At 43.8% G+C, this 23,984-nt stretch overlaps 1 protein-coding gene across 1 annotated transcript; it reads left to right on the plus strand.

Moving 5' to 3' along the window:
* The first annotated feature begins 998 nt into the window (after nucleotides 1-998).
* Nucleotides 999-22,752, plus strand: MPHOSPH8 (M-phase phosphoprotein 8). Its single transcript, XM_015429501.1, has 15 exons — nucleotides 999-1,236; nucleotides 3,303-3,458; nucleotides 4,120-5,265; nucleotides 7,494-7,593; nucleotides 8,364-8,598; nucleotides 10,236-10,247; nucleotides 10,373-10,494; nucleotides 10,579-10,667; nucleotides 11,951-12,091; nucleotides 12,690-12,776; nucleotides 14,183-14,337; nucleotides 15,662-15,816; nucleotides 16,522-16,649; nucleotides 21,063-21,146; nucleotides 21,866-22,752. The coding sequence occupies exons 1-15, from the start codon at nucleotides 1,078-1,080 to the stop codon at nucleotides 21,905-21,907; spliced, it is 2,811 nt and encodes a 936-aa protein (XP_015284987.1). The 5' UTR covers nucleotides 999-1,077; the 3' UTR covers nucleotides 21,908-22,752.
* Nucleotides 22,753-23,984: the final 1,232 nt, after the last annotated feature.

Below are 23,984 nucleotides of genomic sequence, written 5' to 3' on the forward strand. Positions count from 1 at the left end.
GGAAAAGGGGAAGCTCATCTCTTTCCCACCATGGCCATAGAATTGACCTAGATCACAAAGATGTAACTTCTCTACCCAGCTATTAGCTTGATTGTGAGTAAATTATCTACTGAATGCATGTGAAGTTAAAGATGATTTAAGCTCTCTTCAGTGGTTGTGGGTTGACTCACACCTGAAAAGCATTGCCTTAGCTGCAGCTCAGCTGGACAGGACAACCACCATGATGCATAATTTGACATTCTGAGGAAACCTGTTTGGGCTTGAGCTACATTTAATACAGCTGTCAGCTCCAGGGTAGGAAATCCCAGGAAATGCTGGGGTGAATCCAGGCAGAACAGGGACTTCAGTGAGGCACAGTGCCGTGGAGTCTACCTTCCAAAGTACCCATCTTCTCCAAGGGAACTGATCTCTGTAGTCTGGAGATAAACTATAATTCCAGGAGATCCCCAGGCCCCACTAGAGGCTGGTATCCCTAGCTAAAAACCTGCAGGAGTAGTTCCCCCACTGCTTCACTGCAGACTGCGGCTACTGCATTCATGCTCAGCACTTCCCCTGGGCATTCCTCCCCCCCCCCGTTTTTAAGGAAGAGTTTTAACTAAACCTTTTCCCTTTATGATTTCTGAGCGGATCCTAATACACCTGATGGTACCGCTGGTGTCACCCGCTCACCCGCCCTTAAGCAACCACCCTCTAATTCCTGCCCAGCAGTCAAGAGTTTTTTTCCACCTCGGTAAGCGCCCTACACCCGCGCCCCCGCCCCCTTCGAGAGCCGACCCAGCCCCGAGGCTTCCCGAACAAGCTCCTCTTCCAACCGCTGCCCTCGGATTGGTTTCTCAAGCAGCCTGCTCCAGTGGCGGCTTCTTCCCAGGCCGGTCCTGATTGGTGATCGCTGACCTTGACGCCACGAGCCCTCGGGGAGCTGATTGGTCCCCGGGAGTCTGCGCCGCTAACCGAACTACCCACTAAGCCCTTCGGTTTTGTGACCGGGGTGTGTGTGTAGTGGGGGAGGGGAGCGAATGTCGCAGCGGCTTTAAGGCTGCCGACGTTTGGGGTGGGGGGAAAAATATTGGCCCTAACATGGCGGCAGCCGTGCATGAGGCTGCAGAGGCAACGGCGAAGGAGAAGGCAGAGGCCGCCGGTGAGAAGGGAGGCGGGGGAGGCGGAGGGGATGACAGTGAGGAGGACGAGGAGGATGTCTTCGAGGTGGAGAAGATCCTGGACGTGAAGACTGAAGGGGTGGGGCTGGAAGGGGGGGGGGCCTTGTGGGGAAAGAGCGGACCGCGCACGCTCCTTTCCCTCTGAGGAGGAGTGGAGCATTTCTGCTGCCCTCTGGGAAGGGGGGGGGGTCTCCTGCCCTCTGGGAAGGGGGGGGGTTACTGGTGCAGCGGGGGGGGGCAACCGCTCAGTCTTGCTCCTGCTGGATGAGGGAAAGCGAGGGTTTGTTTTTCTTAGAAGAGCTTTCTAAACCTCTCAGATACCTTGCCGCGTATGAAGTAACCAGAAAATGTAGAAGGCCCCCAAGGTTGCCTGTGCAGCCAATTAAGCTGATGTAATGTGTACCACTTATTCCATAACTTGGGTGCTTGGGAGCACATTCTTCAGGGTCCCAGTGGGTAGCAGCACTTGTCTGTACCAGTAAGATTAAACAGGAGTCTGGTGGTCCCTTCAAAACTAGCAAAATTTGTTTGGGCATAAACTTTGCGGCCTTATCTCCCATTCTGTCAGGTGCTGCCTGAAGTGTTCGTCTGTTTATGTGCTTCATGCTTCACGCATCTGATGAAGTAAGCCCTGACTTGTAAAAGCTTATGCTGAACTTTTATTCAAGTGCCTCCTGTTTAATTTTAGCTGCAACAGACCAACATGACAGCTCTGAAATTATCTTGTTGACCTTAAGTTGGTCATCTGATGGAAAAACAGTACTTCCTGCATTGAAGGAAATCCTTGGATCTATAAGACTTCTTTTTAAAATGCGTAATTGGCCATAGTGTGAAACTGTTGCAGTGTTATACACAGTGCTTTCGTTAGAAAAATAATATGTACATATATATGGCTGTAACATTATTACCCCATAAAAAGATCTGGTTTATTGAACAAGAAAGAAAAAAGATGATGCACTTAAAATCATGTTTTATTGCAGATGCAAAGTTATTTCAGTCCAATTGTGCAGTCCACTGATTTCCCACCACCATTAAATGAATTCATTATACACTCTAGTTTCATTATTTCATTTTTCTTCCTCTATCTGGCAGCAAGCATGTAAATTTCAAATAGTTAATGCTCAACCAGTTCTGCATTTCCCAGTGTTTCATTGTTGCAGTCTCTTTTTCCTCTCTTTACTGGGCATGAAGTTGCAATACTGGGGTAGTGTGATAGGAATTCCCTAACAGAATTTAGCAAAGTAAAACAAATCAAGTGTCATCTTTAAAACTAACCACGTATATTCCAGCATAGACACTGGAGAATCTAAAAGCTGCCATTTGATTTCTGTTTTGCTTCACTACAGTGGACTAACACAGCTATTCCTTTAAGAGAAGTTTTAGCACTTTTACTAAACTACAGTTCCCTGGATTCTTAGTCGTTAGAGTATCACATCCCTCTCTCCCCCCTCATTTTTAGACGAACGTGGGAGAGTCTCATCACTGAGATGTAAAAGTCAGTAGTTGAAAATAGCAGCCAGATATCTTTCTGCTGGCTATCTGCACCCAGAGATGCATACTGCTGTGTTGTGGCTGCACAAACTAGATAGCACAAATACCTTCCAGTTCTGCTTAGAACTTGCCTGCTCCATTTACTAAAAGCTTTTCACTGTCCAGTGCCAACATTGCTCACAGCTGTGATCTGTGAATAAATGCCTGCATTCACCCTTGCTTTCCAGCTGCCGTATTATAAGGTGGAGCTCCATAAGGAATTGTGTGTGTGTGTGTGGACTAAATGATTCTGGAATTTCTCCCTCTGGGATTCTCTGAGTCTCAAGGCAGCAATTTCCCATCCCTCTGTTCTTTTTTTTTAACCAACTCTTATCAGTTCTTGACATTCCAAATCTCCTGGAGAACAGTTGGTCCTCACTGTACTATTTGGGATGTTTTTCTTTCAATTAATGTATTTTTCAACATACCTGGAGAGTCCCCCAAATATATGGAATCATGTATGTGGGTAGTTGGGTGTTTTTGTTTTGCTTTTGTGATTGGTATGAGCCACCCAGTTTTACTATTAGACATTTAATAATTATTCTATAAAGAGCTGTTTTGTTAATGAAAAATTCCCGCTTATTGTATGCGTATATCATTGTCTGTGCTTAACAGGGCAAAATACTATACAAAGTGCGATGGAAAGGATATACATCCGATGATGATACGTGGGAACCCGAGGTTCATTTAGAAGACTGTAAAGAAGTGCTCCTTGAATTCCGAAAGAAAATAGTGGATACTAAGCCTAAACCTGTTAAAAAAGAGATACAGGTACATTTGGTTTCATCTCTGATCATCCTCTCTGAACTTTGGGATGGGTCTGTTGCTCAGTGGTAGAGCACATGCTTTACATGGGGAAGGTCTGGGATTCAGTCCCTCGTGGGACATCTACAGTTAAAGGGACTGGGAAGCAGAGGACGTGAAAGGCTGATTCCGTAGAGTGCCACTGCCAGTCACAGTATAAAGCACTAACCCTAATATATCTCAGGCTACCTTAGTATAAGATAACTTCATGTTTTCTCAATAACTAATTTTTAGGTCTCTTTTCTGTGGTCACTGCTGGTACCCTTTTAACTGCACTCTGGTTGTAATAGGTTTGATGACTTCTGACTTAGTCTGATGATCCAGGAGGCAATCTATTTTACTGAAAAGTGCAGTGTATGTCTTTGCAGATAATTCACTACGTATTTCTGTTCTGCTGTAGTTGTTGGACAAACTCTGTTGTTTGTGCATCTTGTGCTTGATATTGCCAGACCCCTTAGGAGACAATCATAGAGATCTTTCAAAGGTCGAGCTTGATAATAATGTCATTGGATTGAAAATGTTGACATTTCAGTTTCTTCAGGCTTCAGCTGAACTAGAGGTGTGTTAAATGCTAGATGATTTAAATAAATGCCATCTTCTCTCTCTCTCTCTGTCTCCCCCCTCCCAGAAGCTGCCTTTAAATGATGATTTATTTGAGGCAGATTCTGAAGCAGACAGTGACTGGCAAAGTGATGCAAAAGGAGACCTGTCTCCAAAGAAGAAAAAGAAAAAATCTAAAGAGAGGGAGGACAAAAACCAAGATGAGATAAGAAAGAAAAAATCCAAATCAGTAAAAGGCAAAGAGAGGCCTGGGCTAGAACGTGAAAATTCCTCTGACAGTTTGGCTTCAGATTCAAAACCAAAGAAAAGGACTTCAGAGGCGAAAGAGGATGCAAAAGATTCCAAAAAACAGAGGCGAGACGATTCAAAAGACAGCAGTAAAAAGAAGGGAGAGTATAAAGATATAAAGAAAAAACAAAAAGAGGAGTCTAAAGAAAATAAATACTTTCAAAAGGATAAATCCAGTGCGCTGCAGTTAGATGTTGAACCCAGGACGCCAGATTATTCTTTTTATCAAGGTGTTGATAATGAAACTGTGGATTTTGACTCTGACAGCAGTGAGGAGAAGCATAAAATATATCCTGGGAAAGTTCAGGCAGAATGGGAAAGTGTGCCGCGAGTTCAAGCTGTTGAAAAGCAGCTAGACAGTTCAACAAGCACAGACGATAGTGCTGAAGTGAAGGTGAAGAGAAAGAAGAAGAAGCACAAAAGGGCTGAGGAACATGAGGAGAGTAGAAAAGTGGACACCAAAGACAAGCACCTGGAGAAGAAAAGCATGCACAAAAAGCAGAAGCCACCAGAGAAAGCAAAACTGGCTGCTGAGTTAGAGAATAGGAGGCCTCTTATGCCTGCCCCAGTGCAAAAAGGCTCAAAACTGTCCATTGACGAGCGAGGGCGCAAATCTACAGACTCCGTAGGGGAGGTGAGCAATCACGTGAAGCAGAAAAACAAAGAAGCAAAATTGGGCCAGACCCATGGAAAGGATGTGCTGCTGCAAAAGTCTGCCATTTCGGATGGCAAAGAAAAAAGTATCAACTGGAGAGCTGATGAGGAGAAAACGAAAGAGAGGCATTCTGTAGGGCAGAATCTGTTTGAAAAATTTGTCCTGGAGTCTGACTGCAGTAAAGGAGGGAACGCAGGAAGCAAGAAGGGGCTCTCTAAAAATGATCTCAGTGCAGAGGACATCTCAAAGGACAGAAGCATGTTATCTAAGGTAACTTTGATGTTGCTTTAAGGTTCTTGAACTATAGTTGTTTTCATTTCTGGGTATCCCCTTCCACCATATATTTCTATTGCTGGGGGCAGGGGGATTTCAAATCATGTTAAACCTACCACCCCTCACCCTGTGTCTCCAGCCATCATCCTAATTTTTTTGATGGTATTAAATGGTTATAACCACCATATGGCTGAAAATCTTGGTTGCTGCTTCTGAGAATGCAGCTTCCTTTATCCATGTTGTTTCATTAAATGAAGAACTTCAGTGTTCTGGCATTTTTCTAGACAGTCTTGTAAAAGAGTAACTGGTAATGTACTTCAACACAGTGAGCACCTTCCGAAGGCTTTGTTTCAAATAATATAGGAATTGTTTTTGTAACTCTTTAGATTTCTCACATGTGTTACTTCTCTTATACACATGTTAAGGAAACTGATCCAACTGTGTTGGAAAAGAAACTCATAGAAATTACTGTGAAAACAAAAGAGGGCAAGAACTGCCTCAGAACCTTGCATTTTGAGTTAGTTGAAATTCTAAGCAGGGTGAGAGTGTGTGAATTAATTATAAATCTGCTTCTTTGTCTGAATATTTGCAGAAAAATCTAAATGTGGTCAATGCTATGAGGAGTTTAGGCAATGACAGATAACTACCGGTTGAAAGCTTTTGGGTTGGAGCTCACCTAAAATTTCCACTGGTGTGGGGAGCTGATTTTCACTGATTTCCCCTCTCCTAAGGCAGGCCTTCAGCTCTTTTCCCCAAGCTGTAAGTGCAGGGTGGCGGATGTCTGCTGTCTCCCAGAATCAGCATTTCGGGATAGTTAGGGCTGTAGTGGGAGGGGAGAGACATGGAAGTTGCACTTCTGCTGACGGAAATCCTTCTGTCCACAGGAATTTTAGGCAGGATTGAAGCCATATTTACAGCAGTGTTACAGTATGTGGCTAATAGACTTGCTGTGCCCCATGTATTGTTTGCCTGCCTAGCCTGCCTTTGTAATTCACAGGAGTTTTGTTCAGTGTTCCCCAAAATGTCTGTGTTTCTGTCATGGTGTAGTGGTTAAGAGTGTCTGGCTAGCATCTGGGAGACCTAGGTTCAGATCCCCCCCCCCCCCCCCCCCCCTCCTGGGTGACCTTCGGATAGTCACACACTTTCAGCCTAACCTACCTCACAGGATTGTTGGAAGGAAAAATGGAGGAGAGAAGGGCAATGTCAGCTGCTTTGGGTTTCCATTGGGGAGGAGGACAGGGTGTAAATGAAGTAGATAAGTAAACTTTTTTTTTTTAAGCTGGAGATTCCCAGTTTCTTTTCCTGGGTTTTCACATTCTGCACTGGAGACACATTCTCGATATGTCATTTCTTATCTTCTTCCAGTTCTTGCTTGTGATTCCACCCTTTAGGAATGCTTGATCCATCTTATCTAGAACATGAGCCTTTTTTAGTCATGGTTCTGGCTTGCTGAGCTTCAAGCAGTGTTCTTTGGGAGGATGTAAAGATAAGGGTTGGTATGTGAGTCAAGATTTTTATAAAATTAAGTAGTGTTATGTTCCAACATTTTAAAAAAAACATTACAGGCATATTTTGTGATCTGTCTTGAGCCATCTGGCAGAAAGAAAGGAGGGATATAAATATTTTAAATAAATCAACTGCCTTCTGGAGGTTGAAACACAGACATTTCTGTGTTCCTCAGGCAGATCCAAACCCTTGCGTATATTTTAAAGTAGCTTTGAAGCTTGGTCTAAATCTTTGAAGTCATGTTATGTGTTCTTTCATTAGCTGTCTGCTTCAGTTTGGAACAAGTGGGCTACATTTTTGTTGGTTCTTAGACTATCTGCAAATTTGCATCCAAACTGTAACTGAAGAATAAGTACAACAGTACCAAAGTTCGGGATTTGTTCCACTGTAACTATTTAAGAATAGTGCTTTTAGCACAATTTTGTGCTAAAATAAATACGGTGCCCAAAAATGTTGTTCTTGACTCACCCCCCCCCCAAAAAAAGGGGAGGAGAATTGTGGGGTCATCAAGTCACAGCTGACTAATGGCAACCCTGTTAAGGCATTCAGAAGTGGTTTTCCATTGCTTGCCTCTGTGTGGTAACCCTGGTATTCCTTGGTGGTCTCCTACCCAAATACTGACCAGAGTTGACCGTGCTTAGCTTCTGATCGGGTTAGCCTGGGTTATCCAGGTCAGGCCAGAAAAAGAATACTGGTTTTATATTTAGCTTCATTTCCAGGAGAAAGAAGCCAAAAAAAGTGAAGTGAAAGATAAACTCCAAAAGAGACATGATTCTGAAAAGGAAGAAAAGAGCAGAAAAGAACAGAAGGGATTCAAAAGTAAGTGAAACGCCTAAGGTACCTGCATGAACTATATAGCCTTTCTAGAGCATTAATCTGCCTCCCGCTGCTGTAATACAGGATGTAGTGTTTGTTGCTGGAGATACGGTGTACACTGCAAACATGTTTAAAATTAGGTATGATTTGTTCTAATGTATTTAGTGCTAAAATCTTAGGGAAGTGCTAGCCTAGCGGATATTAGTTTTGGTATATGGCAGTGTTTTACTTTCTTCATATTCATCTTATAGCAATACTTACACCATTCAGCTGCTGAACAAAATGGGCCATAAACTGCAGTGTGCCATAAATGGATTATTTTAGGGAAATCTGAATCTGGGCAGGCCTTCTTTAGGAGTGATCCTGTGACCACCTTTGGTGTAGTGGTTAAGTGTGCGGACTCTAATCTGGGAAAACCGGGTTTGATTCCCCACTCCTCCACTTGCACCTGCTGATGTGACCTTGGGTCAGTTACAAGCTCTGGCACAGCTGTTCGTCTCTCAGCCCCACTCACCTCACAGGGTGTCTGTTGTGGGGAGGGGAAGGGAAAGGAGTTTGTAAGCCACTCTGAGACTCCAAGTGAAGGGGGGGGGGGAATAAATCAAATCTCTTCTTCTTCTCCTCCTCCCCCCCCTCCTCTCCTCCTCCTCCAACGTAGCTGTCTCCTTAAAGAACTAGATTCCATTGTGGGTGTTCAAGAAATGTTTATGCAGCAATTATTATGGACTGTGCTTTGTGCAAGCCATAATAATTGTAATAACTGTCTATTCTAGGTTTCAAGGAGATCAAAAGTGCATTTGATGCATTTAACATCTCTTCGGAAGAAAAAAACGAATACGGGGACAATCGAAAGAAAGAGGACTCTGTACAGGACTATCGATCTACAGAGGAACTGAAATCAAGAGATAGGTATAAGGAAAGTAGGAGCACAAGAGATGAGACAGATACCTGGGCTTACATAGCTGCAGAGGGTGACCGTGATGCCGTCGAGGATTGTTCAGGTAAGAAGTATGACATCATACATTGATGTCAAGATACATTGATGTCATTGCTGGGAGTAAGTGCTAGACACAGCTAGGGATTTAGAATACTTAAGACTGGCACCTTTAAGAATTCCTACGTACTTGAGACCAAAGCATTCAGCACAACATACTTTTCCCCCTACCCACTCTTTTTAGCTTTTTCCATCTCCAAACCCATAACATTGCACTCTACAGGCCTGCAACCCAGTTCTCTCAGGAATGGCATGTGTTAACCTTCCTGCACCCTACAACTCTAGGACTGAGACTAATCACTCAGAAGCCTTTTTGAATCTTGAACTGGGAGGGCTTCTGAAGCCCACAACTGAAGTGATGCTGCCAAATATTCTAGAGAGTCCATCAGGCTGTGCGATCATTGCTTCAGTTCCAAAAATGCTTGTGGATGAACTTGCAGTTAAAAGTTGATGCTTTTAGTTGGGCTGTGTGGTTGTCTACCAAACGAAATACTTGCTATATAACAGTAATGGTACCCTTTAAACCAGATCCCCCTCCCCCCGACATGGATAAATAATTGTGTGCATAATTTCACAGCAAACAGTTTTTTAGCCAACTCAGATTTTTTACATAACCTATTATTTATATAACATAGATAATGTACACAGTGTTTTATAAAATAATAACTCGGGGTATATAAAGTAACAGAGAATTTGCACCAAAAAGTGCTAGTTGTTGTGGACCATGGGGTCTTTGCCCCCGGAAAGGAGACAATGGGGTTCAGAGGAGATTTATGGTCAAAATGCTATCAAGGGGTGGGGGCTACAGTGAAGAAGAGAAATCAGATGAAATCACCCACATTTTTATTGGGTGGGAGGAGAAGGTGAAGGCAGGTCTGATTAACTTCAGGAAGTGCCCTTGTGCTCATGGATCATAAGATCTGTTCCCAACGTCCTGTGGCACCTTAAAATAAATAAATGTATTATTATTATGATGGCATGTTTTTGAGAGACTTAGGCCACAGTAAAGTTTGTTAGTGTAACAAGACTATAATTTATGGCTTCAGCAGACTAACATGGCCATGCCTTTGGATTTAGAGTGTTCTAAAAAGCGCACTCAGTGCATTTAGTTTCCCCCTGGATGTCCCTGGCTTTTGCCTGCCTTTGTAATGCTTTTGGCAGATGCATTTCTTACCAAATCAAAAACTGATTAAGTTCTCTGAGCTGCACCCCCTCTCACTCACTAGCCACCTCTCATTTTTTTAAGTGTTCTAAAATGTTTATCTAGTTTAATATCTTCCTGACCTTCCATTTTTTGAAGCTGAGGAAGTGCTCCCACTGTGGTGGGCTCATGATGTCATAAGCCCCCAGCCAACCAGCTCACAGGGCAGCTTTTCCATGTGTTTGGCCTTGGAAGGAATGCTGAATGTATGATGAAAACAGCAGATGTGCTGCTGTAGTGGCAGGTAGGCTGTGGAGGTCAACTAGATGAATAGGCAGGAATGTAGGTTAAGGCCTTGCCTCTGTTGCCACTGTGAATTATTATTTTTCATCTGTCTTGAAGTGAGTGGGTCAGGGGTTCCAAGGGCTTCCTGCATGAGCCAAAGGCACTTCTGCACCCCTGTGTTTCACAGCGCTGTTTCAGAGCATCTTCTGAGAGTGTCAGAGGGAGAAGCAGTAGTGGGTTTGCAGCTGGTAGGAGCATCAGCCCTCTGAACAGTACTCCCCTCATCAGCAAAAGAGGGTGACTTATTGATGACCAAACTGATCAGAGTCTTTCTCCCCCCCCCCCCCCAATTTCCCCTTCAGGAAGTCTCAAGCTGTGAGTTTGGGGATGGACATGCAACTGGAGTGGCTGTCTCTAGAAGATTTTCAGAAGCACCTTGATGGAGAAGATGAGAACCACTTGCAAGTGGAAGCGGTATCCTCCAGTGAGTAAACGCTACAGAGATGGAGCAGTTTCATTCCTCTGCATTTGCAACTGATTTATTTCTGTCAAACTTGCTCTCTTCTAGCTCAGCTGCGTGATGCTGTTAAAAATGGACATTATGCTACAGTAAAGATAGCACTTAATTCCAGCGAAGAATATAACCTTGATCAGGAGGTAACCAATTTTTTTGTGTATGAAAATTAATGTAGTGTTCTTTGAATAAAAATACAGCAGGGATTTAGTAATTTGAGTGTTTCATTAAATGAAAGAATGTACAAATGCGGAAGGAACTATGCTGGCTACTTCATTCTTCAATCCTGTTGAATTGCACGTGGCATGTAATATAGCCGTTGGATCTGTGCTGCCAAGGTGAACTAGAATAATTGTTTAACCCTTTGGAGTGAGATCATTACTTATCTCCATGAGATTTCTGTAAGACAACAATGTTGATCGTATGAACTTAGGCAGATCACGAGAGGGAGGGCAGGGTTGCCTCAGTGGTTAGTTCTTGTGGCCCCTTCTTCTACACCCAGGAAAATGCTGATTCCCACTTTGGGGTCAGGAAGCAATTTTTCTCCAGGCCAGTTTGGCCAGAGATCCTGGAGGTTTTTTGTCATCTGGGCATGGAACAGCAGTCACTGCGGGTGTGGAGGGGGAGGTATTTGTGAATTTCCTGCATTGTGCAGGGGGTTGGACTAGATGACCCTGGAGATCCCTTCCAACTCTATGATTCTATGATTCTATCATTACTTGGCTCCACGATGGATTGCTTGTCTCCATGACATCTTTGAACCACATTGTGGTTTATTCATTGACTGAAGATGGGAATTTTCCTCTTGATCTGTGCTGATGGAGCAGAGGTCCATCAGTGGCTATTTGCCACAAGGTATAGATAAGAACTCTGGGTCTGGGGCAGGTGATGCTCTGTGTTCTTGGTACTTGGGGGCGGGCAACAATGGGAGGACTTCTAGTGTCCTGGCCCCACTGGTGGACCTCCTGATGGCACGTGGTGTTTTTGGCCACTGTGTGACGGAGTGTTGGACTGGGTGGGCCATTGACCTGATCCAGCATTGGCTTCTCTTACGTTTTTGTTCTTATGAGTACAAACTTGGGTTGGCCTGTATTTTTTCCAGAGCCAGTCATTCACACTACCAGTGTGGATTGTTAAGAGTTGCTAGCCTGTATGAACCTTCTAGGTAAAGTGGGTCATAAACAACATAGGATGAGCACTTCCGTGCTGTACACTAAATATTTTCTTGAAGAATGGAAAAATTCCTTAACCACAATGACTGCCTCAAAAAAAAAAAAAGAGAGAGAGAGTCAAGTCTGACCATATGGCTTCATGACTGACCCCTCAGCAGCTAGGTTGTACCTCTTCTGTTGCCGTAGCAATCATAGTTGTAACACAGGAACATTTCTGTCCTTGGAAACCAAACATTAACGGACCACTGTTGCAGGACTCTAGTGGAATGACTCTTGTGATGCTCGCTGCTGCAGGAGGTCACGATGACATCCTTCGACTTCTCATCCGGAAAGGAGCTAAAGTGAACTGCAAACAGAAAACTGGAACTACTGCACTGATTCATGCAGCAGAAAAGGTTGGTTACTTTTCTGCCTGCTTTTCTTTTCTTCCTCCAGAACTTCTGTCGGAACTTTTTCTCCCAGCTTGCTTGGAAGAAGTGGTTAAATGAAGTGGCAGCTGGCAATCTGGTTAGCTGCTCGGATTGTGAAGCTTTCCAGTCTTCACAGATCTACTTGCTGTAACAGAATTTCTCCATTGTGGGAACCAAAATAATAACCTGAATTTCTCATGCCTTGTGGAACATTCAGAGACTATGGAACCCGAAACACTGCTTACGAGCGCCTGATTTTGACATCTTTCTGAGAAAAAGCGCCAGTGTTGATAGCCTGTTATTTTCAGCATTGTCTTTGTAGCACTTTAATTATGAAAGACTCATTAGTATTAGTAGGCTGCTTTGCTTGAATGTGGAGTTAAAGATGTGGAACGCACCTGATTTATTTCAGTGCAGATCTTGTTACACCAAGGAGTAGCAATGCAGTATTAGTCTAGGAGTACCAGGAATTGGTTGAGGTAGCACGTTACTGTGATACAATTCTGTGTTTGTCTGACTTTTTATATTCTGTGTACACTTCAGAACATTTGCATTTTAACATCATTGTTTGTGTTTCTTGTAGAACAACCTAACAACAGTTGCCATCCTTTTGGAAGCTGGGGCATGTGTGAATTTGCAGCAGAATAGTGGTGAAACTGCTTTAATGAAGGTATACATCATTCTGTTGCTTATGTGACTTGTGAACCCAAGGGACTGCGGATAATCTGAGCATGTCCGCTCAGACAGCATTCCTTCTGAAAACTCCTTTACATGAATCACTATCTCATATGCAAACTAATCTAGTGCTGGAAGTCCTTGGATCTGTTGCTAAACCCCATATCACGTTGTTGAATAACAGATAGCTTTGTGTAAAGCATTGTGTGTATGAATGAACTCATTGTTAACATTAGAACTGAACTTGGCCTTTTCTTTGCTTCTGTTGATCCATGAGGTTAATGCTGTTTTGTTTTGTCAGGCTCAGACTAGGAAAGGAAGGTAGCAAGGAAGCAGGCCAGGAGAAGACAAGCACTTCTCTTTTTGCTTCCTCTGAGCCTGGTACTGGTTTTAATTAAATACATTCATACCCCGCCTTTCTACCCAACGAGGACTCAAGAGTGGCTCACATATTTCTTTCCTCTTCCATTTTTGGGATAGATGAATCCCTGAACAGCTTGGCCAGAGTCATCTGCTCTTAAGGAGTTGGGTGGCTGGAAGTTGCTGCTCTAGAAAAGTACGTGAGAAAAACATCCCAGTATCACATTATCCATTTGACTTCTTCTGTGGAGGTCATTCCAGAGCACTCCTGTGAAGGAAAACATTGGGTTGGAGCCCTCTTTAAATCCCTTCTGATCCCTGGAAAGTGAATTCTTAAGGCTGTATTCCCACAACCCAAGGAATCCACTTTCCAGAAGGCAGAGGAGGTTTGCGTTCCCTCCAACTCAGTAACATCGGAACAGAATACAGGGCTAATTTTTTTTTTTTTTGCTAGGACAAGGGCATGCATGGGAAAGATAGAGCACCATCCTCCTGTGTCCAGTGAACATAAGAACATAAGAGAAGCCAATGTTGGATCAGGCCAAAGGCCCATCCAGTCCAACACTCTGTCACACAGTGGCCAAAAATACCAGGGGCCCTCAGTAGGTCCACCAGTGAGGCCAGGACACTAGAAGCCCTCCCACTGTTGCCCCCCCAAGCACCAAGAATACAGAGCATCACTTACCCCAGACTAAGAGTTCCTGTCTATACCTTGTGGCTAATAGCCACTGATAGACCTCTGCTCCTTATCCAATTCCCTCTTGAAGCCATCCATGCTTGTAGCCACCACCGTCTTCTGTGGCAGTGAATTCCACGTGCTAGCCTACTTCCCAGGCTGTCTTCATTAGGGACTGAAGGGGTGATGGAGGGATGGCTGTTGTTGCTCCTCAGGCCACTGTCATCTCCACAGTGGTTAAGTTTCTCACAAGAGTCACTTTGGACTCGTTTTCATGGTAGTTCCTACTCCAGTATGTTGATATCCAACGAATATCTGAATGTCTTTGTATATTTACCATCTGCTTTCTTAACTTTTGCACGTAGGCTTGTAAGAGAGGAAATTATGATATTGTCCGTCTTATGATTGAAAGTGGAGCAGACTGCAACATTTTATCAAAGCATCAGAGCAATGCCCTTCATTTTGCTAAGCAGTGTAATAACTTGCTAGTCTATGAACTCCTAAGGAGTCACTTGGCTACGTAAGTACTTGTTTGGGAAGAACTCCAAACTGTAGTTAAACAGATGCTTTTTGGGGGGGGGGGTTTTGGGGGGATGGCTCCACTGTTTGAACTCATTTCCTGTACAAGTTCAGGCAGTGTTTCTAGTGGAATGTGGTCAGGAATTAGAATAAATGTAGCAGATTTTTGCCGTGAACTAAAGTATTTTGGACAAAGGCTCAGGTGCTGGTGGTGTCAGTCCCTCACGAGGGACACTGCCTGGATGGATACATTTTCCCTCTTCAGTTGAGAAGTGAACCTTTCCTTCTTTGTCATTTGAAGATTTCTTTTGAAATTAGTGTGGAATATACACAGACTGATCCTGCATTTCCTCCAAAATCTCTGATCAGACTGCTGTAGTAAATGTTAAAAGTAGAAATCCATCAATAGCTTTTGATGGGCTACTGTAATACAGCTGAACTAGAAATAGTTGAGAACAAAATCCTTAGAATATATCTGCCCCCTTACTAAGAGCTGAACTAGTAAAATCCCTCAGTGTTATTACGAAGGTTTGGATTTTTAGTATTGTTGTGTTTAGCAACCTGTAAAATTCTAACGGGAGTTAATAGTTTTTAATAACAAGGGATATTCTTCAACTGTTGAAAGAATGATTGGCTGAGGAGTACAGTTTCCTTGGACTCCTGTTTTCCCTGGCTCCTCAGGACATTCCTGGTGGAGGACTGCTCCTTTTGCACAGAAAGGGCTGAGACAGGGGGAGGAGGTGGACTCTAGAGACGTGCATCGTCAGAGCCCAGTTCCCACCTCCCCATGGTCTTCGTTACAAAAGGACAATCTGCCATACATAGCTCCAAAGAGGTAAGCCCTTGAGTGGGTAACAAGCAGGACTTGGAGAAGGCAGTGCCCTATCTCGGGAGCTCTTTCTGTTGGCTGTGGGAACCAACTCAGCTAATCCCTTCCATTATATGCTCCTCTCTGCAGCAAGGGATGTTCTGCACTGCACAAGAAAAATGTCCTGTGTGTAATCATCATTGTGACAGAGGCGGATTTATGGGGGCGGGTGGTGGTAGTGATAACAGCCCATGTTTCTCCAACACCCCGAACAGTTTTTTTGCAACAGTGAAGGGTATGCAGTATGTAGAGACTCTCACATACCCTGCAGAAATCCGTGGATTTGAGGTGCCTGCATGTTTCAGCTCTGCTAGTTTAGACAAGAAGTTGAGGTTTTCTGTTTTTAGTAGGTCAGTTATAGTTCTGTATAAGAATTAGCTTGCATAAGAAATTAGCTTGCAGGCGGCACAGTAGCAGTTTGCCCAAGAAGTTGATAGTTTTCTGTTCTCTGTTTTAGGCTCTCACGAGTAGCAGAAGAGACAATCAGGGAATACTTTGAAGCCCGTCTGAGTCTGATGGAACCCGTGTTTGATATTGCGTGTCATCGGCTTTGTGAAGGACCAGATTATTCTTTGGATTTCACCTATAAGCCCCCGCAGAATGTGCCCGAAGGTTGTATTTTGAATACTGCTTTGAAAATCCAAGTGTTTTAACTTGTGTAAATGTCTTTGACGTTGTCCATTGAGAGTGAGAGAAGACCTGTGCCCTGTGGTGAGATTGATCCTGAAATTCTGTTGATGGCTGGAATACTGAAATGGTTCTTGGGGCTGTTGGGAGATGGGGTTGTAGGAACAGAGAAGTATATCCAAAAATTACAGTGTAATTACTGGGGTCAAAGACCTGGGATCCCACAGGTCTGTTGTGCTGAGGGTACTCCCCTCTGGCTCAAGGAGCCTTCAACAGATGCCAGAGGCTCTCTTGCTAATGCCTAGCACCACTGCTAGAGGGAACCCAACCAGAAATCTAGGAGGGGTGACTGCTTTTCAGAACAGGGAAATCAGTATTTGAAAGCATCCTTAAATTTGACACTTTTATTTTCCAAGAGTACTTCTAACAAGGTGAATCTTCTAAAACAGTCTTGATTTACACTAAGAGAAATGCAGGTAGTGGCTGTCTCATCTCTGTGGCGCTCGCATTCTGTGAGTCAGTGGAAGGGTTTTATAAACCAGGCACTGTTGCTGTGTCTCAGGATGCTCAGGCTGTTGAAACAGTTGCAGCCTTAAGGCAGCTTTTATGAATTTCCCCCATCAGGTCAGGTTTCACTGACTCATTGTTTTTGTTGTGCTTTCTAAGAATGTTCTGTTTCCTTTCCCGTAGGATCTGGAATTCTTTTATTCATTTTCCACGCAAACTTCTTTGGGAAAGAAGTTGTTGCCCGGCTCTGTGGACCATGCAGTGTACAAGCGGTGGTTTTGAATGACATATTCCAGCTGCCTGTGTTCTTGGTAAATTCTTCCTGTTCTTTGTCTCACATCATAACTTCAAAAATGTAACCTGTTTTTTTTTTTAATGGTTTTAATTGGATCTTCGGCCCCACCATCCCACACAGCTGTTGGTTCCTGCAGGTCCCACAGCCCTGGGAATGATCTTCCTAGGGATCAGAATGGATTGCAAAACCAGAGAGGAGTCCAGGAAAGCAAGGCGTTCTGTGCCCAGAGTAGTAGGATGCTGCCCACTAACTGCTAATTTAGCTTCTGGGACCCACTTTTTATGGGCTAGCTTTGACCTGAGAAGCTCTAATGCAGCTGCTGCAGGGGTTTAAGGATGGTGGTATCTTTTTCCCAACATGAGATGCTTTTAGTTAATGTTTTTAGAATTATTCAAAATAATTTAATTGGAATGCATGATTCTGATTGCCTGAATGCAGGCTGTGGAAACTCTGCCCCTTTGGGATTCCCACCATGGTTACACACCTGTGTGCATTTATTACCTAGGTATACGTGAAATGCATGCAGCTTCCTGTATGGAAGTGGTATCTCTGTAAGAGATTCATCATCCCTAGAGTAACTCAAGTGTTTCCCAAGGTGTGCACTGCAGCCTCCCTGAGAGTTTAGACTTTGAGGTTCAGTGCCAAGTAAATATTTTTCCTATGACTTATTAATATGGCAGGAAATGTGCGTTTGGGTATATTGTAGATATATTTGGGTAAATCAGCTGCACTACATAGCACTCAAATCTTGCCTAAATTATTTCAGTTATCAAATCAGCATTCCAGATATTGAAGGCAAGAGTTCCTGCTAGGTTGGTCAAGGTTTAGTTGGCTGAATTGTCATTTTTTTGAAGCTGAAACACAGTTTACCAAGTTCACCAAACAGCTTGTGTGACCCAGCAGGCAGCCAAACTCTTCTTCATTTACTTAAGTCTAGGATATCATTCTAGAGATATCTTCAAGCGGCTAAAAGTGCTGTGACTTTGTGGAGTGATCTGCATAAAGCAGTTCCTCTGCTAGGAATATGTTCTTGGTACCCTGGGCTGGACTTCCTACAAGTTATTGTTGGAGGGCGTTAGCATTTACTTCCTATCCTTCAGGTCAATAACTAGATAAGCCAGGATCTTCAACGTGGTCTCTGTGCTTCACACCCATGGGATCTAGTGCAAGCTCTTTTAACGGATTTTCGTGCCCAGTCTGTCGGGCATGCACAGGAACCCCACCGCGCATGCCCAGAGGGGTGGGCGCGGACATCTCGCCAGTTCCTTTCTTACCGCCGCGTTGAGTAGACTTCTTCTTCATCAGTCTGATCGGTTCGCTGTTAGCTCACCTCACAGCTCTTAGGAATTATTTCCAAACTTCTTTTATTTTATTTTTTGTTTGTTTCTTCTTCAAAAACAGTTTCAAAAATTTTTTGAGGGGAGTTTACCTCAGGCCTTCAGGCTACCCCCCCCCTCCAAATGTTCCCTCATCTTTTTTTCTTTTATGGCGAAGAAGTGGGGATTCTTTAATAGGTGCAGGGGTTGCGGTAGCAAACTTGCTCCTCCCAACCGCCATACCCTCTGCATTTTTTGCCTTGGAGAGTCTCACGTCAAAGATAAGCAGGTTGCTTACTAGTAACTGGTGATCTTCGAGTGGTCATCTGTGCATTCACACCACCCGCCCTCCTTCCCCGCTGCTGTCAGCTTCTACATTTTTAATAGGGGTTGATTTGCGGCGGTTTAAAGGAACTGGCAGGATGTCCGCGCCCACCCCTCTGGGCATACGCGGTGAGGTTCCTGCGCATGCCCGACGGACTGGGTGCGAAAATCCGTTAAAAGAGCTTGCTACAGCACCGATTGATCCAGCGCGTGCACACTAGATCCCATGGGTGTGAATGCACAGATGACCACTCGAAGATCACCAGTTACTGGTAAGCAACCTGCTTTTTCCCGTTATGTCCTTCTCCTTATCTCTGCTCCCTCCAAGCCCAACAGACCCTGCCATTCTGCCTGGACAGAGCAGCTCACCCAACGGATCTTCCAGGTGAGTGAGTGATGCTAACCATTCTTGACATCTGTGTCAATCCTTCCTTGCCTTTGGCTCACTTTGTATGGGTAGCTAAGAAGAAGAAGAGGAGATTGGATTATACCCCGCCCTTCACTTGGAGTCTCAGAGCGGCTTACAAACTCCTTTCCCTTCCCCTCCCCACAACAGACACCCTGTGAGGTGGGTGGGGCTGAGAGAACTCTGACACAAACTGCTCTTTTTCAAGGACAGCTGTGCCAGAGCTTGTGACTGACCCAAGGTCACATCAGCAGGTGCAAGTGCAGGAGTGGGGAATCAAACCCGGTTCTCCCAGATTCGAGTCCGCGCACTTAACCACTACACCAAACTGGCACCCACTTCATTATGAGCCTCAACCATTGTCTCTACTGGTTTTTACCCATCAGAAGCCACAGGGATTCCCCAGTCCATTCCTACTCTTACATAGACTTACATTACGAGTCTTCATCTTCTCCACCTTAAGATGGCCATATTGTAATAATGTGCAGAGTTCTTGTCAACATATGTGTATTATAGAACTAACTTAAATGACTTTAAAAGGGAATTAAACCAGATATGGAAGGTATGCCTGCCAGGGGCTATTAGCCATGATGACTAAATGGAACGTATGTTGGAGGTCATAACCCTCTACATTTCAGTGCTGGGGGGTAAGGGTTGATTGTTATACGCAGCTTATAGGCATCTAGCTGGCCACTGTGTGAAACAAGATGCTGCGTTAAATGGAGTGGCTGCTGTTCTGGATTCCGTGAGTAGAACAGTAGTGTGTTGATCTATACAGTGCAGTGCAACGTTTAGTGCAGAGGTGGCCGAACTGTGACTCGAGAGCCACATACAGCTCTTCCATGCATATTGTGTGGCTCCTGGCAGAGTCGCTGGGGAAGCGAAAAGGAGGCATGCCTCCCTGATCGGTCTTCCCTTCCCCAGCCAGTGTTCCCCTCCTTGGATAGGCTTGGTGTGGAGGGGAGTAAAGAAACAAAGCAACTTTAACTTCAAATGCGTTCTCAAAGCCCCCTCTACTGGCCAGCTTGGAGAAAGCATTTGTCTCTTTAAATCCCTTCTCCAAACCAAGCTAGCCAGTGTGGGGACGGGGGGGGGGCTGGAGGACGCATTTAAAATTACAGTTGCTTTCTTTCTACCTCTCTCTCTCCCTCCTCCATCTATTTGCTTTATTTCCACTTTTTTCTCTCTTTCCACCTTTCTCTCTCTCTCTCTCTCCTCCCTCCCCATCTAAAGTTAAACGTGTTCTCCAAGCACTGCCACACTGGCCAGCTGGCTTGGCACGGAGAAGGCATTTGTCTATTTAAATCCCTTCTCCAAGCCAAGCTGGTGCGGCAATGGGGGTGGGGAACTTGGACAACAGATTTAAATTTAAAGGTGTTTCCCAAGACCCCACCCCACGGCCCGACCCGCCATCTTGGAGAAAGCATTTGTCTCTTTAAATTCCTTCTCCAAGCCAAGCCAGCTGGCATTGGGGGGTTGGAGAGCATATTTAAAATGAAAGTTGCTTTCTTTCCATCTCTCCTTTCCTCCCTCCCTACCCATTTATTTGCTCTCTTTCCACCTCTTTTCCCCTTCCTTCTTCCCCATCTATTTGCTTTCTTTCCACCTTTCTTTCTTTTCTCCCTCCCTCCCCATCTATTTGCTTTCTTTGTTTGTTTCTCTTACTCTTTCTCTCCCTCTTTCATTTTACCTTCCTTCCTTCTGTCCTCCCTCCCCCTCCCTTGCCATCTATTTGCTCTTTCTTTCTCTTTTTCTCTTCCACCTTCCTCCCTCCCTCCCCGTCCATTTGCTTTCTTTCCACCTTTCTTTCTCTTCTTCTCTCTTCCTTCCTTCCCCCTCCCTATCTATTTTCTTTCTCTCTCTCTTAGACAAATATCATTAGCAAACAAATAAATGTCATTGGAAAAATAAATATCATTCTCAATATCTCTTTTTACCCTTTTTATTTTGGCAGCCTCTTTTAATGCTAATAAAATGCAAATTTGCATATTTCCCCATAAAAACATGTAATATTTGTTCATGTCTTATGGCTTTCAACCATCTGATGTTTATTCTATGTGCCTCTTGGTTTAGTGGGTGAATTAGTGGGACTGAAAACAAAGCCATGGAGGAGGGCTGGGGTGAGGAAAAGCAGAGTTCCGGGGTGGTTGCAGCTGAACATGAGGATGTCTGCATTATCTGTTAAACAAGTGGTTGGCACTGGATCTGGAGGTTCATTGCCAAAGCAACTTATTTGGATCATATTCTCCTCCCATTCAAAGGGCTTGAGAAATATTGCTGCAAAGTATACTTCAGACAGTGTATGAAAAGTGCTTGTATATATCTGACTGACCAGGAGCTTGATGATGGATTTGGGACACTCTTCCCCCCCCCTCTATTTCAGGATAGTCACTTCATTTACTCCTTCAGCCCTGTTACTGGCACTAACAAACTCTTCATCCGTTTGGTAGACGCTCCTACTGCCAAGGTGAGTAATGCAAGCATGCAGTATGTTCGGTTGCAATGCTTCAAAAAGACTCAATCTTTGGAATGCTCTACGGGCTGGCCTGATACAGTGTTCTGTGGTGACAAATGGCAGGAAGTGCTGAGGTTTGAGAGAGGATTTCTCTTGATAGAGATCCTTCTTATTAAATTTATAAGGTCTACTTGTAAAACATGTTACATCTATGTGTGTTAAACAAGTATAAAGCCAACAGTCTTATAGTCTGACCCACAATCAAACAGTCATAAGACTTATAAAGAATGCTGTTTATGTATTGCAATCTAAAGCACTATAACATGATACACGTCGTCTCCGGATTACTTAACAATGTTTCAAAAATGAATCTTCTTCAGGAGATATTATAGTGGTGCCAAAGCTCTGAGTTTCATAAATGTTAGACAACAAGTCTTAAGAATATTAAATTCAGATAGGACGCTGATCTCAATTAACATTCAAGCTCAAAATATGCTGCTAGGTTTCTACTGGATCCCGGGCGTCTATGTGTGACCATGACAGGCACTTGCCTTGAATTTGTATTGCCTAGGCCAATGCTTGTGAAACCCTGAGGAACCCTAACTTAATCTCCACTGAAGACAGCCAACAAGGCTTTGTTGAGAAACCGTACACTGATTTCACTGAGAAACTGAACATGATCACATCAACTGTATGAAGCATAATCAGTGGGATTTTTCTTTCTCTTACAGGTAAAGCTGCTCATAGGTGCATACAGAGTACAGTTGCAGTGACCTCACAGAACTAATACTGATGCAGTTCTTTTATTGGAGTACTTTCTCAATTTTTTAAATTAGTTTGAGTCTGATAAAGCAGTTTGGAACTCTTGTTGCATTCAGTACTCCATTAGTGCTTCAACCTTGGTTTCTTCTTCTTGGACTCCACTTACATGTGAACCTGCGTGCTAGCTAGCAGATGTGCTGCTCAAGAATACTGGGTTGGGGTGGTTTCATTTTGTATAGGTATAGCTGTATTTGTGCCAATGACTGTAACTCTATTTTTAAGCTGTAACATCCAGACTGCATATCTCAGCATTTCCACAATGTGGAATGGTGCAAAGACCTTAAGGCAACCTTTTTTTTAAAAAAGCCAAGATCTTGGATTATTTGTAAAAACTTAAAATTTTGTTGTAACTACAGTGTTTATATTTAAGCTTCTATTCCCTTCTTCAAGAACTATACCTGCTGCTAATGTCAAGATAACAAGACAGGCAGCGCTTCTGTTTAATAAAGGACTGTTGCGAGTAAGCGATTGAGGAAAGGCAAGATTGGGGGGGGGGTGTTACTTGTGGGTTAGAAAGCATGAATTGTTTGGGCATAATTGTAAAAAAAGGTTTCTAGTGTTCCTGATTTATAGTTAACAGTTACAGGGGAGAAAACATAGTTTTTGCAAATACTTTCCGGTTATTTTTGTAAGACCATCCACCTTTATAGATACATTCTGATCCCCTGCATTCATGTAACTTCTTCCTGAAATGTGCACCTGTCGACCTATACGTAACCCATTTTTATTGGCTGACAAGTTCTTTTAATGGTTCTGTGCTAATAAAAATGTAAAACATCTGCATGGCTTATAGAAAACTACTTGTTTGTAACATTAAACATTGTGAAACAAAGATTGTGCCTTTTTGCTATTCTGTGTTGTGCAGCAGTTTCACAGCAACTGGCAAAATGATTATTATGCATTTTAAATGAATGTTCTATACAGGGTTTAAGAATAGATTTTTATGGGAAATAGTACCTTTTTTGTCCTTCATGCTATAAAGCTAGAAGTAATTAAAGGCTCTCCGGAGCAGAACAGTCTGTTGTTCTATGAAAGGGGTCAGAAGAAGAGAACCCTGGTGATGCTTTCTAGCCATGGCAGAGGGTCTGTGAGTGACTCAGTGCCAGAGTACGTACTTTATAAGTAGATAATCTCTGATTCAGTTCTTCGCATCTCCAGGTCATGGTGAGGGTAGACCCTTCTTCACCTGAGGGCCTGCCCATATCCAATAGCCTAATTCCAACTGACTGCCACCCCAACTGTGTACCTTCACTAGGGAAGCATATTTGTGTGAACCAAGTATTTCCTAAGAGCACAGAAAATACAAAAAATCTGTTAAAATTATAGCTGAGCTAAGTCCCTTTGCTAACAATGGAAAATGCAAGCTATAACTTGGGCATGACTGAATTAAGAAGATCCAGGTTCTATGTCCTACCCTTGCCTTGAACTTGGTGAAGCACCTGACACCTATTAGATAGGGATACTTGTGACATGTTAAATAGAACCACTGAAACAGTATTTGAAGCTCTTTAAACATGCAAAAGGATCCTACACATGGTACTGGGTTTTTTCTATTCAGCAAGAGATTTGAACATACTCAAAAGACACAGAGCGCTTCAGTGACTTGCCACTGAGATCCATGAAACCTAGGCTGTATAATAGGTATGTGCTAGCAATTTATCACTTGTTAACCCTTCAGAGGCCAGGTAGTAAGTGCTGCACACTTCACTCATTTTCATTGCAGTTTTACAAATATGTTTATCTATATATCTAATAGCCAAGTCGCCCCCGTGCGTGCAGATACCTAAATCCGCGCATCGGGGGCACAGGGAGATTTTCGTGCACACTTGGGGCAGTCCCCAGGTGTGCACAAAAATCTTAAAAGTTAAAATATCGGGGGATGCTTAAATCCCCCCAAAAGTGACAGAGCGGCCCCTGCGCATGCGCAGGGAACGCTCTGCAGCTGGCCTCGCCGCCACCTTGGAGCCGGGGGGGGGAGCAGCGAGGCCCGGCGGCCACAAGCCGTGTGGGCCTCACTTTGCAGCGGGG

Source organism: Gekko japonicus, unplaced genomic scaffold (genome assembly GCF_001447785.1).
Source record: "Gekko japonicus isolate JY-2015 unplaced genomic scaffold, Gekko_japonicus_V1.1 scaffold237, whole genome shotgun sequence".
Taxonomy (NCBI): domain Eukaryota; kingdom Metazoa; phylum Chordata; class Lepidosauria; order Squamata; family Gekkonidae; genus Gekko; species Gekko japonicus.

What these genes read in the sequence shown, in the direction of transcription:
- MPHOSPH8 (XM_015429501.1), top strand. Translation starts at nt 1,078, where the DNA reads ATGGCGGCAGCCGTGCATGAGGCTGCAGAGGCAACGGCGAAGGAGAAG. An exon ending in ACAGAAGCATGTTATCTAAG is followed by an intron (nt 5,266 to 7,493) that starts GTAACTTTGATG and finishes CTTCATTTCCAG; the next exon opens with GAGAAAGAAGCCAAAAAAAG. An exon ending in TAGACGCTCCTACTGCCAAG is followed by an intron (nt 21,147 to 21,865) that starts GTGAGTAATGCA and finishes TTTCTCTTACAG; the next exon opens with GTAAAGCTGCTCATAGGTGC.